The sequence below is a fragment of the Suillus fuscotomentosus genome, assembly GCF_016647785.1.
Source record: "Suillus fuscotomentosus strain FC203 chromosome Unknown F5891scaffold_10, whole genome shotgun sequence".
NCBI lineage: Eukaryota > Fungi > Basidiomycota > Agaricomycetes > Boletales > Suillaceae > Suillus > Suillus fuscotomentosus.
In genome coordinates, this window is record NW_024539522.1 from 44,811 (window position 1) to 57,966 (window position 13,156).

Here is a 13,156-nt window from a genome sequence, read left to right on the forward strand (position 1 = left end):
CTACACAAAATACCTCTGATCCATACCTACTCTTCTCCTCCGACTGTGCGAGAGAAAAAGCATGGAAATCCATCTTCGGATCGCCGAGACGGGTGTGACGTGACACGACCTTGAGCAACCATTTTCACGCTGTATTTGCAGGGCTTCTTCCAATGGTTTCTGGACAATAGATTCAATGATTGTCCAGGCAGAGTTTTTCGTGCCCAAAAAGTGAGCATCCTTGGCTCCCAGAGAAATCAGATTTCCCCACTCAGTGTCCGCTAGTCGTTTTTGATGCTTCTCTACTACACCCGACCCGCTATTACTCCAGTTCGCCGTGGTAAGGATGATATTCCTTAGCGAGTGATAGCCCGATAGCATCCGAACAGTTAGAATGGCATGGTTCAAAGATGAGTAATCAGGTTGAGTTATATCGTGCAGAAATATGATGCCGGCAATTTTCAGATGTCTGAAATCAATCTGAGGTCAGTATACCGATTGTAGGACCCGACAACACTCGACGTCGCGCACTCACACGTCCTTCAGCCAGTTAGAAATTTTGTCAACTACCTCTGATTCCTCCAAGTATGTATGATTGAAGCCAGGTGTGTCAACCAAGAATATGCGGTGTGGGCTCGGAAAGGAAGCTACTTGAAACTTGTCGATCTCGTGTGTGCATGATAATATACCCTCGCTCGTGTGCGCTTTGGGCTCCCCGATAGCAATGTTAATAAACCATTCGTGCGGTCAAGTTAGTGGTGTATCGTCAAAACATGGTGGTCCTACCGTGCTTTTGCCTGCTCCAGTCAATCCTAGTATGCTAAAACGCCATTTAGCATCCAGACAACACCTTATGGATCAATAATACTAACAGAATGATTATATCGCCTTCTTTGAGTCCGCTGTTCTCGTTCATGTTCGTTTCAAACATCATAAGCAGGTGTCAAAGAGAACATGCTGAGAGGCAAGGCATGCGCGAGGCGCTTATGTAATCGAAGAACTACTAACCAGGAAAGTCCAGCTTCGGCACAGATCCCGGAGACCCTGTTCGGTTCGGTAAAGGATCCCTTGTCCACCACCAACCATAAGATAACTTGCCGGTGGGTCGTTCACTATTGTGCGCAGCTGGTCGGTCATCGTTTCGCGGTCGTACGACACTGTAGGCCTGTACTCCCATTAGGTATATAGAGTAGTATTATCTTCAGAACGAGAAGGTCGGCGTTCACCATTGAAGTTCCTATGTAAGTGAAACCTGGAGGATGGCCGTCTGCACGGGCGGTTTGCCCGATATCGACTCTGCTCTCTTCTTCGAGCTACATGCTTTCAGGTAATTCATATCATTTAGACTGTATTTTATCTTGGTCCCCCAAGCCCCTAAGTCCCACTTTTGTGCATTTGCTTGTGGAGCTCCTCGACAAACAAAAGGGTCTGGTGCGAGAAGTACCCTGGGTCCCCAGGATGACAAGTTCTTGATGCTCAAGTGTTCATATAGATCTATGATAAAAAGTGGGACCCTGTGCGTCACTATTCGTCTGAGCTAGTCCGTTATAAACCTATGATCGGCAGTTCGCCTTCAGGCTGCATGCAGGATAGAGGATGGGAGCCTCGTGTCTTCAATTCTAAATATATTCCCCCACCAGCAAGCTCCCTTTCTGCATATCTCCCCTCAGTCAACGAGTCCCTGACAATTCTCCAACAACTACGATGCAAGGAAAAAAATGGAAAGAAAGGAAAAATACTATGAAAGATGGTGATGTGATACTGAAGGACGGGAAGCCCACTGATATAATTATACCGTGAGTTTATTCACGCTACAGACGATCATGCAACTTATTGAGCGTATCATCCAGCGTAATGGGGCCAACTGGGGTCGGGAAAAGCACCGTAAGACCACAACCCAACCTTGTTTCACGAGCTAACTTCAACGGTTAGTTCATCAATGCTGCATGCGGAGAGGAAGTGACCACTGTTGGCCACGAGTTGAAGTCATGTATCGCTCGCATCCAACACGCAATCTGTGAATGTCCTAGCGATCCCTCCCGCCGTGTAATTCTCGTCGACACACCCGGTTTTGATGATACATACGTAGATGACTCTGAAATTTTGAGGCACATCGCTGTTTGGCTGGCAAGTTCATAAGTACAATGACATCTAAATACCATTGATGAAGTATGTGGGCTCATAATGTCGATCACAGGTACGGCGACAATATGAAGCTGGCCGGTATCCTCTACTTCCATGATATCAGCCAACCGCGGATGTTTGGGACATCGCGCAAAAATCTTGACATGTTTCGAAGGCTGTGCGGCGAAGATGCCGAGAAGAACGTCATTCTTGTGACCACGAAATGGAGTGAAGTCCGTGAGGAGGTGGGAGAAAGTCGTGAGCAACAGTTGAAGAGCAGCTTCTGGCAGGAAATGATTGCACATGGATCACAAGTCGCTCGATTCCTCAAGCCAGATCTACCTGAATCTGCTTGGGATGTCTTAGAGCCCATTCTTGCAAATACGGCAGAAGCTGTCGCCCTCCGCATTCAACAGGAACTGGTTGACTGGGGAAAACTAATTCCAGAAACCGATGCTGGAAACGCCTTGCGTGCCACACTGAAGGAGCTGACAGCTAGGCATAGAGAGAATATGGAGGGACTGAAGGGGAAGGATGAACAAAGATTGAAGGAGACTCAGAAAGAAGTTTATGAGCTCTTGAAACAAATTCAAGGACTCAAGGTGCCATTCAGGAGGTGGATGAGGGGTTGGATCCTGTCATGGTCAAGGTCACTTCACGTAGTCCACGGCCATTCTACTTAGCTCACGGTCACTTTACGATACCAGCGTTGCGCCGATGTACTCCGTTCCGTGCGGATCAGCTCGTTCAGATATTTACGGACTCATTATCTGCTTACTATACCCGGTCTCATTCCTATGTTTCACATTAGCACTTCCAAGATATTTATATGTGGGAGTCAGGGCTTTGTATCTTTTTCCTTTGTCGAATCAACGCCAGTACCTGGCCTCTCTCTCTGCCCTCACTCGTCACTCGCATCCCTCATTCGCTGAGTGCCTGTTACAGATTGGTCTTCGTTAGCACGAATCCCTGCGTTTTTTTCGTGATCTCATGTTACTATCAATAACCAGTACTAGAAGTCCTGGTATATTTATTACACACAATGACTCGCTGTTTACATATATAGGATCATTACCGTACTCGAGAATAAGTATCAATTAATACCACCTGCGTCCGCAGAGACGTTAAGTTGTTGTTCATCTGCAAAACGACTGAAATGAACGCTTAACTTACGCGCGTTACGAACACTTACGAACACTTACGACTTCAGTAGCGAAGTCATGCGATTGGTGGAGATGTTGAACATCAATATTACACACCATATCTGGCTGATAAACTGAAGCCGAGTTCGATAAGATGCGATATGCTCAGAGATACGATGCGATAGATACGATGGATGCAATAGCAATAGATACAATTGCTACATACTGATTAATCTACTGTCTATACAAACTCAGTACTGAATGCATGATAACTCTCCTTGTCCGCAAAATTATTCAGAAAGAAATGCTCATAGCTTTCCGAGCATGTCGCAGAGGTCATGCTCTTGTCCACCGCCTCACCATACTCCGGTATCAATTCGACTGCATGCGCTGCATCCGTAAGTCGCACGACAGCTCCATGTCTATGGCGGTGACCATTTGCATCATGAGTGTACACGCATTCCACGGTCCACATCATGAGTTCAGGACGGTCTTCAGGACGAGAGACGAAACGGAAATACTGGACATATAGAAGGGGGTTGGAAAGGTACGATGGCAGCTCCACATCTGAACCTCGTCGAATCGTCGGCTGAAAAATTAGTCGAACTTGCGCGACATAACTAGCTATATATGATATCAGTAGTGCTCACTCAATATACAGGGAACACACATACTTATGTTGCCATCCATGCCCGGGCCATCGATAAGAATGGTATCGCAGTTGCCCAAGGGGAAATCATCGCTCGGCGGATAGGCTTGTACTACCCTGCTCGGCATGATGACCCATGGCTGGAAGGCCGAGTGCAGCTGCAGCCGAAACTTGTTCCACACCTGGAAGCGCCCATATTTGGGGTCCCAGCAGGTGTGCTCGTCGCTAGCCAGGGATGAACGATGAATAAAGTCAGTGAGCGTGTGATCAAAGTCGGGGAGAGTGTATTTCGTGCGTATTTCAGCCGGTGACAGTGATTTATAGTCTGGGGTAACATTCAGTTGGAAAGCCGTGAGTGTGTCTCCAGAAAGAATGCCCTTGAGAAAGTGGTTACGGACTGGTCTGGGACCATGAACCGACTTTACCTCGTCAGGGAGTATGCGGGAAACCCAAGAAAGTGCAGGATTAGCGATTGTGACATCCTCATCTTCAGCGTGCATGGCATTGACCAGTGATGCTCCCCGAGAAGTCAACAACGCATATAAATCAAATATTTCCATCGACTCCTGACGATTAAGAATACGAACGCACTGCTCCATGAAATCTTTGCTTTGTCGAGCCATCCGGGGGAAAAGGTCCTTACAGTGTGTTATGAGCAATCGCTCCGTCGTATCAGCCGAGAATTGCATCAACATGCCCAACCTCCTGATCGTACCCTCAAAACTTTGCATTAGCTCGAGTTTTGGAATAAAGAAATCTTCTTTCACGCCTTTCTTCCCCTTCCTCGCTTCTGCAGCGACGATAGTGTCCTTGAAGGTGTGAAAATCCGAAAGTGCCTGTGTCATGGCTTGGAGTGATTGGGGTGAATGAACTGGGTGTTGTGCAAGATATGTGAAGTCTACAAGGCTGCGGATTGCGCGAATAAATCTGGGTGAAACGGCACCTGCGATTGATGCAACGATAGTGCGTTGTATATCTCTATATTCACGGCCCGTCATTTGCTTGACATGCGTGATCCCTTTGGCGAAGTGGCGCGTGCCAACCCGCTTATGCTGAGCAATGTAACGGGTATCAAGCTCGTAAGCTCCTACAGTCTCCTTCACCCATTTGAGCGGGTGATCAGCAAAAAATTTGAAGCAGGTATGTAGAATTTTGCCAGCGAGGAAGACGGATGGGCATGCATATATCCAATCACGCCAGTAAGGCATGTGAACTCCAGACAGATTGAGAGCTTTGGCCGCTTTCTGGAACTTGTCGAGGTCCCAGGGATCAACTGTCTTGGCAATACCGACGAGGAGTTCCAATGTATGCTTCCCGGTATGAGGGGGGTGGAGGATCCCATCACCAAAATGCTCTTGCGTTGCCATAGTCAGAGGAGATGCATTTTTAGCAACTGCAGCGATCATGGTGGCCTCTGGCAGATCGCATACATGAGCTACAAGTGGCGTGAAAACGTAACGGATGAATCTAAAAGGGTCAGGCATGAAACATCCCTCTGCTGCCGCGGCCTTGAGGTTAGCACAGACGAGGTCCATGCATTTATGCCATAGCCGTGCCTGGAGAATACTCTGATAATCTGGATGCACACGGAATTTTACGATCGGCATGTAGGCAATGCAGCGCCAAGCTCGTAATGTCGCTTTGGAACGAACCTCTGAATCGATATTACCGATGGTAATGAAAACCGGGTGCATCTCAAGTCCTCCAGTAAGTCACGTGACAGGAGTTTTATCGGATCCCAAGATGATGGGAACCTGGGTTGCGCCAATAGGGAGGTGGTCCTAGAAAATTGCAAGTCTTTCTGTGACTCGGTGAGGAACGTATTAATAGAGTGAACAGACCTGGATTTTCCATGCCATATCAGCGCTCATGTAATCTCCATATTCACGCTGATTTCCGACATCGACGTGGTGTGGGACAAACGTCATATGGTTTGCAAAGATCAGGTCACTAAAGAGTTGCTTGACCACATCCAACACATCGCGCCAAATGAGTTCGATGGGATAAACAGTCTTGTAGCCTGAAAACTCTATTTTGGAGACTTGCCACTCCGTAAAACAAGGAAGCGAGTCCATCCAGTCCAAGAGATTATCTTTCGTGGTGAAAGACGGTCTTGCGTGATTGTTAAACTGTTGACAATCAGACTTGTGCCTACAGCTTAGATGATCGTACTTACCCATTTCAACTTCAAAAACTTAGTGATTTGTGCTTGAGTGAGGTTTTCAACCAGGAACTTCCCTAATTCCCATTCGCCTTCATCCTGGAAAGGGTAGTAATGGTTGATCTTTCGCCGGTACGCATATTTATCGTCTTCCAACCTATCGAGCATATTTTCACCAACGCCGAAGACATATCCGGAACCTGGATGACAAGTACCAGTGGTACTTGAAACAGGACTTCGACGGAATACAGGAGGGACAGGTAATTCTTGTGGTCGTGCTTCAGGTGGCCAGCAGGTAGATTGGGAATTGAGGTGCGTAATAAGTGACTCGATGGACGGAAACTCTCTCAATTTGCAGTTTGGGCATAACCTGCAAAGGTATGTGTGCACGATCAGGCTGGTAAACCGAGTTTAACAGATGCATACTTACATTGTAGACTTCGACTTGTGCTGCCCTGCCTGAGTGCTGAGCTGTCAGTGATTTGCACACAAGTCTTTCAAAGTCCGCAGACTTGCGCACCTTCACTGCACCCGCCATCACCTGGTGAGCTGTCTGCGCAGCGAGATGATGGAATTTGCACATTTATCTCACGTTTCCTCTCCCCCTCGACCAAGCAGCCTACTCACACTAACTCCAGCAGTGCAACCTGTGTTGAACCAGCATTCTTTGATTTTTTTCTCAAGAAAGCAAATAACTCACCCTGTTTGATGACCTCTGATATAGGATCTGGCTCTGATCATTCAGGTTCTCCCCCAACTCCTCTCTCCCCAGTGGATGAGGTGTCAAACTCTCCTTTAGTGAGAGAGGGCTTATTGCATAGCCCTTCCCGTCGCGGAAAGCGTGACTTCGCATCTCCGTCCCGTCGTGGGAAGCCTGGCTACACACCTGCAACAAAAGAGAGCTTATTGCGTAGCCCTTCCCCTCGTAAATCGCATCGCATGGCATCTCCTTCCCGTAGAAAGTGTCACGCTGTGTCTTCTCCTACGCCTGTTTCTCCAATGAAACCCCACAACTCATCCCTTCCCCCTCGTTCGTCTTCTCCTCCAGCTTCTCCCCTTTTTGGGAAGTTTACATCTGCTTCTCCACTGGAGCTCCATATCTCGGCTCGTGCGTTAGGGCGAGAATGCCGACCAGAGTTCACGGCTGAAGACATTGCAGAGGTACGTTCATTATTTTATTTTATTTTATTTATTGTGTAATCTTATGGTAAAAGCACGAGGAATTGATAATGAAGGGCCTCGCGGAAATGAACCTATTGACTATGTACAAATTATTCAAGGCAAGGCTTGCTGGCCGTGAAGCTGCACACCAATGCCTCGCGGTTACAGCATGGGCAATTCAAGAGGCAAAGCACTTCTTAGAATTTTCTGAGGCGCTCAATGAGGATAGCAAAATGCGCCTCAAATATTCTGATGAAGAATTCCGAAGAATTAGAGCCGCTCTCACTGGGCGTCACCATTCAGAGATCGAGGACGACGGGAACTACCTTCAATCTGTATATGACGACGAGTGCAACACTCTTCGTGCCGTTGCTGCCCAGGCAGACACAATGGGAAATGTTCTGGGCCTGAACGTCAAGAACGACTTACTGTCATCTAGGGGAGAATCTTCTCATCGCCCTCAATTCACCAGCTCGGCTGATCCCAGCGGTTCCCATACGTCCTCCGATTTAGATGGTGATGATCACAACAGTACCATGGACTCGGATGATGACGAAGAATCTGAAGGCCACGATGCGTAGGTCTAATCGCACAGCCCTTCTTTTTGTGCCCTCTTTTTTGCAAATCACGGTATCTAAATTTGACTGCCAGCTCATCACTCGCTAATTTACATATCAGTGAATAGCCACACATTCAATTCTTTCGGACCGCGCCGTTCACATGTCGACTTTTTGGACACTCGTCATTCATATAACTGCTTCTCGAACACCATGCCTCTCCCTCCCGTCCATATATGTCCATAGTCTTACTTATCACAGCGCCAGGCCGCTCACACTAGATCACTTCGTGATCGGACTGCCATGTTTTTATGTATGTTTGGGTGTGCTTTATTACATTTGTGTGTAATAGTATCGAATTTCAAACAATCAGTGCGCTATCGATTGTCGTCTCTCTCTCTCCTGACCACCATATGTCTAACCGTCCTTCACAACGAAAGGGCAAGGCTGCCGTCCCCAAGCCAGCAAGGGGATCAGGACTTAACCCATCAGGACTTCCAGCTGCTGATCAACTCAACATTCCAGCTGAACAACCTTCTGTATCAGCATTCGGTTTCAATCCACACGAAGACAGTATGCAGCGGCAAAGCGGGGGTCCAGGTGAGTGATACTTCAATCGCGAGTATTCGCAACTAACAAGCCAAAAAAAACAGATTGGCACTCTTTCCGTGGACCCACGCAGTACGACGACTCACACGCATCCAGCTCTACATCCTTCGGCGCTTTTGCGCAGCCTCAACAAGATAATTTCACGCAGTCACAACCCTACGACGACTCACACGCATCCAGCTCTACATCCTTCGGCGCTTTTGCGCAGCCTCAACAAGATACTTTCACGCAGTCACAACCTGTTACGCACTCAAATAGATCTGTTATGCGGAGCCCTAAGAGGGGCGTCGTCCGCTAACGTTCGTGACGTAACCGGAAGGGTCCGGTGTAGCGACTGAGACTGGCGACGTCGAGTCGGCAGATATCAGAGACGCGCGTGTCACGTGACTTCTAAGACGGATGTCTTCAAAGTCACTGATGTTCTCAAAGTAAGGACAGTCTTGTCCGAACGATGAGATGGTCGATCGAGGTAGACTTAGGCGCGATGAGCACCTAAGAAAAGATACTAGAGACTGAAGCTGAGGGGGCTTCAGAGGGAAGTATGTTCGAGGGAAGATTGAGTAGATTCAAGTTAGGGAATCTAGTACAGAGTGACCGACTACTTATACTAAGTGGAAAGGGTTAAGGGCAAGGCTACCGTACTGTAGGTAAGGGCAAAGGGGAAACGGAAAGGGTATAGGTACGATGGTGGCAGAGCCTGATTAGTGATGTGAGGTCGAATGCGGAATGAGACCGAGAAACGTTGGAACGAGCCAACGGTAAATGATACAATGTGCAGCATGCACGAGTCAAAGGAAAGATAAGACAAGATAAGGAAAGCCACATTGGTGGCACGAGTCAGAACGAGTCATAGCCCGAAGGCACGTGCGCACGTTGGTGCGATAGGAGGGGGATGAGGGACGAGAACGGTCCTGAGGATCCGGTCAACGGATAGTCGGTAGAGAAGTGCGAGCCGGAGGCATACGAGGGCGAGGGCGAAGGGGAAAAATGATAGGGGGGCCATGTAGCCGATGTTACTTGTAACATTACCCCCGTTTCAAGGTAGAGTTCCACAAACTCTTTAATCGTCGTCCTGGTTGTTATACCATGCGGGGTTGAAGTCGAGGTCTTCGAGCCAGGAGGCGGCTTCGATTGCATTCTCTTCGCGTTCTTGCTCAAGACGAGCAGCGTCCTGATCATACGCAGCTTCGAGCTGCTGCATGTCCCTGTAGAACCGGTCGGAAGAGGTTCCACGGCGAAGGATCTTTCTGCCGTCGAGTCGAGGGCAGAAGGGAGTGAGATGTTTTGGGGCAAATTGCCCACAAATGCGGCAGAAGTATTGCGCGCAGTGTTTCTGTTTGTGTCCGTAGACACGGCACTGGCGGCAGACAACGTTGCTGCGGTAGACCTGGGTGGTCTCGGTGGCATTACGACGCGCGTCGTTGATGGCGTCTTCCTGGGCTTCCTCGCGAGGATAGTGCCTAGTGAAGTTCTGGGTGCGCGGGCGGTGCGCGTGGGAGAGGGGTAGTCCTAGGGACAGGATGGATCGTGCACGGGCACGGCGATTTCGGCGTTGCGGAGTGGGAAGAGGTTCCGGAGAACCAATAGAGAGGTGTGGGACCGTCTCGGTGGGTACCCAATCGTCGGGGTTGAGAACAGGGGATGCAGGAGGGCATTCATCCAGTTCTGGGATGATGATAGAGATGGTGTCGGCATCGAGGATGGGGGAGGGGTTACGTGGAGCGTAGAGCTCGCGTTCGTATTCGTTATAGAGACGGTCGATCTCGGGGTTGGTCAACTGGGTGACGTTGGGGATCTGCTCTGGTGATTCAGAGCGGGGTAGTTGGGGAAGGAAGGGGGTCGGAGCTCTGTCATAGACAGCACGCTCGACGACTGCAAGCGGGTCGGGAGGGGGATTAAATGCCCGCTCCTCCTCGACGGCCATGACGGCGGCATGGAAGTTCCTAAGTTCAAACAGATTTAGCAAGGCTCGTTTGATCTTGCCTTGGTTGTATCTGGTTGAGACGGTGGATAGGGAAGTCTCCCTAGCCAGGTCAATCCTGGCGATGTCGCCGGTGAGGGCATCGGTGGCCCTGAAGGCTTGAACGAGGTTCATGGTTATGTCGTCGTTGGTGCGGTTGAGATAGTTGTCGAGTCGGATTGCATACTGGGGATCGCAGATGACTGCTTCCCAGTAGGCCCATTGCCTGTCTTGGACAACTGAGCGAAGGGATGGTCGTCGGAAGACGGTGTAGGAGGGCCTATCATGGCCATGCGTTGGCTGGCTCGTCGGGTCGAGGTCGGAGGCAGACGCATGAGAGGTAGCGGATCGGTGCGAGGAAACAGACGACGCTGAGGCCGACATAGTGGAGCGTCTTTCCTTGGGTAGTGGCGTAGGTGGGGTATTGGGTAATGGGTCTCTGTTTGTCGACGGGTGTGGATTTCGTGGGGCGGTGGCGATTGCGGATTCGTTGGCGATGGAAGGCTTTGGTATCGGTGTGGATGGGTTCGCTGGTGGGGTCAGCCCTAGTGTAGTGAGGGCGGTAGGAGAAGTTGCGGTGGCGGTTGTTGATCAACATGAGATGGCGATTGAAGCGATCTTGAGTCGCTTCTTATACGCCTTCAGGAGCTCCGCTGCGGACTTCAATTCTGTTTCGGGGAGCCACGTTCGTTCGGAGGCAGGATAGCCAACCCAAGACACGAGGTACCGGCGACGCGATCCGGTACCCTTGTGTTGGAGGATAGCTTCCACTTCGTAGTGTTCTTCTCCATCGATAAGATCAGGAGGAGGTTCGGTGAAATTCGGTCCATGCACGTCTGTCTCCTGATAGGAGGAAAGTTCCGAGGCATGGAACGTGGGGTGGATACGCCAGCTGGCAGGCAGCTTGAGCTGGAACGTGATGGGAGAGAGGACCTTCTGGATTGGGAAGGGTCCATATCGTTTCGGGGCGAGTTTCCTAGAAGGGAATCCGGTGATCAGGTTCGTGGCGGATAGCCATACCTTATCACCAACGTTCCATGGCTTGTAACGCTGGCCATAGGAACGATCAGCCATGCGTTGCTGCGCGAGGCTGTGGCATGCAAGGGCTTCTTCGCGGATCTTGGCGAGTGATTTGACTCGGTCTTCGGCGGTTGGTAGGGTAGAGTCGGGGAAGAGATGGGGGATGCCTCGTGGTTCGTAGCCCATCATGAGATAGAAGGGAGAGGCATTTCTGGCAGAGTGTCGTCGGGAGTTATGAACAAATTCGGCCATAGGCAAGTGCTTTGCCCATTCGGAGGGAGCCGTCCGGCAGTAGATCCGGAGGTAGGTTTCGAGCTCTTGGTTGAGCCGTTCGGTCTGGCCATCTGTCTGAGGGTGATAGGCAGTGGAAAGTGCGACTTGGTAGTCGAGGAGTCGTCCTAGCTCCTTTGCTAGCTTCGAGGCGAATTGGGGGCCTCGGTCCGAGATGGTCTTGTCATAGAGTCCGAAGCGCATGAACACTTTCTTGAAGAAAAGTTCGGCTACTCCTTCCGCTGTGATGGTTTTTCTGCAAGGGCAGAGAATTACCCCCTTCGTAAGCCCATGGTCTACCACGACCATGACAGAATCGTAGCCGGCGCTCTCGGGGAGGTCGGTGATTAAATCAACCGAAACCTGAGCGAAGGGCCGGAGGGCCGAGGAGGGTATCGGGGTGAGGGGAGGTGTCGTGGGGTGGGTGTCGTGGGGTGGGTGTTAACCTTCATCTGCTGGCACATGGCGCAGCCATCGACGTATTTCCTAACGAAGGAGCCCATTCCGGGCCACCAGTAGGACTTCTTGACGTTCCATTCGGTACCGGAACGCCCGGGGTGCCCGGCGGTTGGGTGATCGTGATGTAGAGACAACACGCGATGCCGGAGGTCGGGGGGAACGTAGGCACGATCCTTATAGAAGAGAACACCATCGGTGAATCTCCAATCGGAAAGTGCAGATTTCATGGGGGGTGCGCACACCCCGGAAAGGGCGTCCAAGGCTGTTTTCACAGTCTGGTCGGAGGGGTCGTCAGAGAGTCGTTGAAACTCATCTGCGAGTTCAGCGTCGATTAGACGGGTGAACAGGGTGTCGGGGAGGAGGATACGATCCTCGTTATCCTGACCAGCTACAGCGTGGTCTGGACGGCGGGACAAGGCATCCGGTGCAGCGAGCTTTGTTCCAGGAACATGGTGAAGTTCCAGATCAAAGTTGGTGAGCGTGAGGTGCCACCGGGCCTGTCATCGGGTGAGTCGTTGCGCGGAGCGGAAATAGATCAGGTTCTTGTGATCCGTGAAGACAATGACTGGGTGAGGGTTTCCTTCGAGGAAGTGCCTCCAAGCCTGAAGGGCTCGGATGATGGCAAGGAGTTCTCGGTCGTAGATTTCGTAGTTCCGTTCGGCCGCGTTGAGGGACTGGGAGAGGTAGCCGCAGGGGTGGTAATCCCCATTGCTATCCGTCTGGAGCAAGACTGCTCCGGTCGCGAAGAGCGAGGCGTCAGTTGCAAGTGCAAACTGTCGCGAAGAGTCGGGGTTCCGCAGAACTGGTTCGGTGGTGAAAAGCTTCTTCAGATGCTGGAATGAAGCCTCGGTAGAATCGGACCAAGAGAAGGGGATCTCCTTCTTGGTTAGATCGAGGAGAGGGCGTGCGATGTCGGAGTAGTGGGGAATGAAATGACGGTAGAAGTTGCAGAATCCAAGAAAGGACCGCACGTCCTTGACCGAAGAGGGTTGTTGCCATTCGCTGATGCCTTTCAGCTTGGCAGTGTCCATAGCGACCTGTCCAGGTCGGATGATCATACCGAGA

General features: G+C 50.5%; 5 protein-coding genes across 5 annotated transcripts; 3 read left to right on the top strand and 2 right to left on the bottom strand.

The window, feature by feature from the left end:
- F5891DRAFT_945924 (uncharacterized protein) lies at positions 1–714 on the bottom strand (the record flags this gene model as incomplete). The annotated part of the gene is made up of 2 exons (XM_041374644.1): positions 1–459; positions 517–714. Coding segments are annotated over 2 exons (657 nt in total), but the record flags the coding sequence as incomplete, so codon positions are not given.
- A 969-nt stretch (positions 715–1,683) lies between these two features.
- On the top strand, positions 1,684–2,786 carry F5891DRAFT_977040 (uncharacterized protein; the record flags this gene model as incomplete). The annotated part of the gene is made up of 5 exons (XM_041376663.1): positions 1,684–1,775; positions 1,797–1,863; positions 1,912–2,064; positions 2,177–2,202; positions 2,228–2,786. The coding sequence occupies 5 exons, from the start codon at positions 1,684–1,686 to the stop codon at positions 2,784–2,786; spliced, it is 897 nt and encodes a 298-aa protein (XP_041229724.1).
- Positions 2,787–3,486: 700 nt separating this feature from the next.
- On the bottom strand, positions 3,487–6,223 carry F5891DRAFT_1126607 (uncharacterized protein; the record flags this gene model as incomplete). The annotated part of the gene is made up of 6 exons (XM_041364104.1): positions 3,487–3,869; positions 3,920–5,171; positions 5,334–5,588; positions 5,616–5,675; positions 5,736–6,023; positions 6,071–6,223. 6 exons carry the CDS (start codon positions 6,221–6,223, stop codon positions 3,487–3,489), a joined length of 2,391 nt encoding a protein of 796 aa, XP_041229725.1.
- Positions 6,224–6,763: 540 nt separating this feature from the next.
- On the top strand, positions 6,764–7,797 carry F5891DRAFT_1184325 (uncharacterized protein; the record flags this gene model as incomplete). Its single annotated transcript, XM_041366424.1, has 2 exons — positions 6,764–7,216; positions 7,270–7,797. 2 exons carry the CDS (start codon positions 6,764–6,766, stop codon positions 7,795–7,797), a joined length of 981 nt encoding a protein of 326 aa, XP_041229726.1.
- A 389-nt stretch (positions 7,798–8,186) lies between these two features.
- On the top strand, positions 8,187–8,680 carry F5891DRAFT_1184326 (uncharacterized protein; the record flags this gene model as incomplete). The annotated part of the gene is made up of 2 exons (XM_041366425.1): positions 8,187–8,373; positions 8,427–8,680. The coding sequence occupies 2 exons, from the start codon at positions 8,187–8,189 to the stop codon at positions 8,678–8,680; spliced, it is 441 nt and encodes a 146-aa protein (XP_041229727.1).
- Between the last annotated feature and the right edge of the window lie 4,476 nt (positions 8,681–13,156).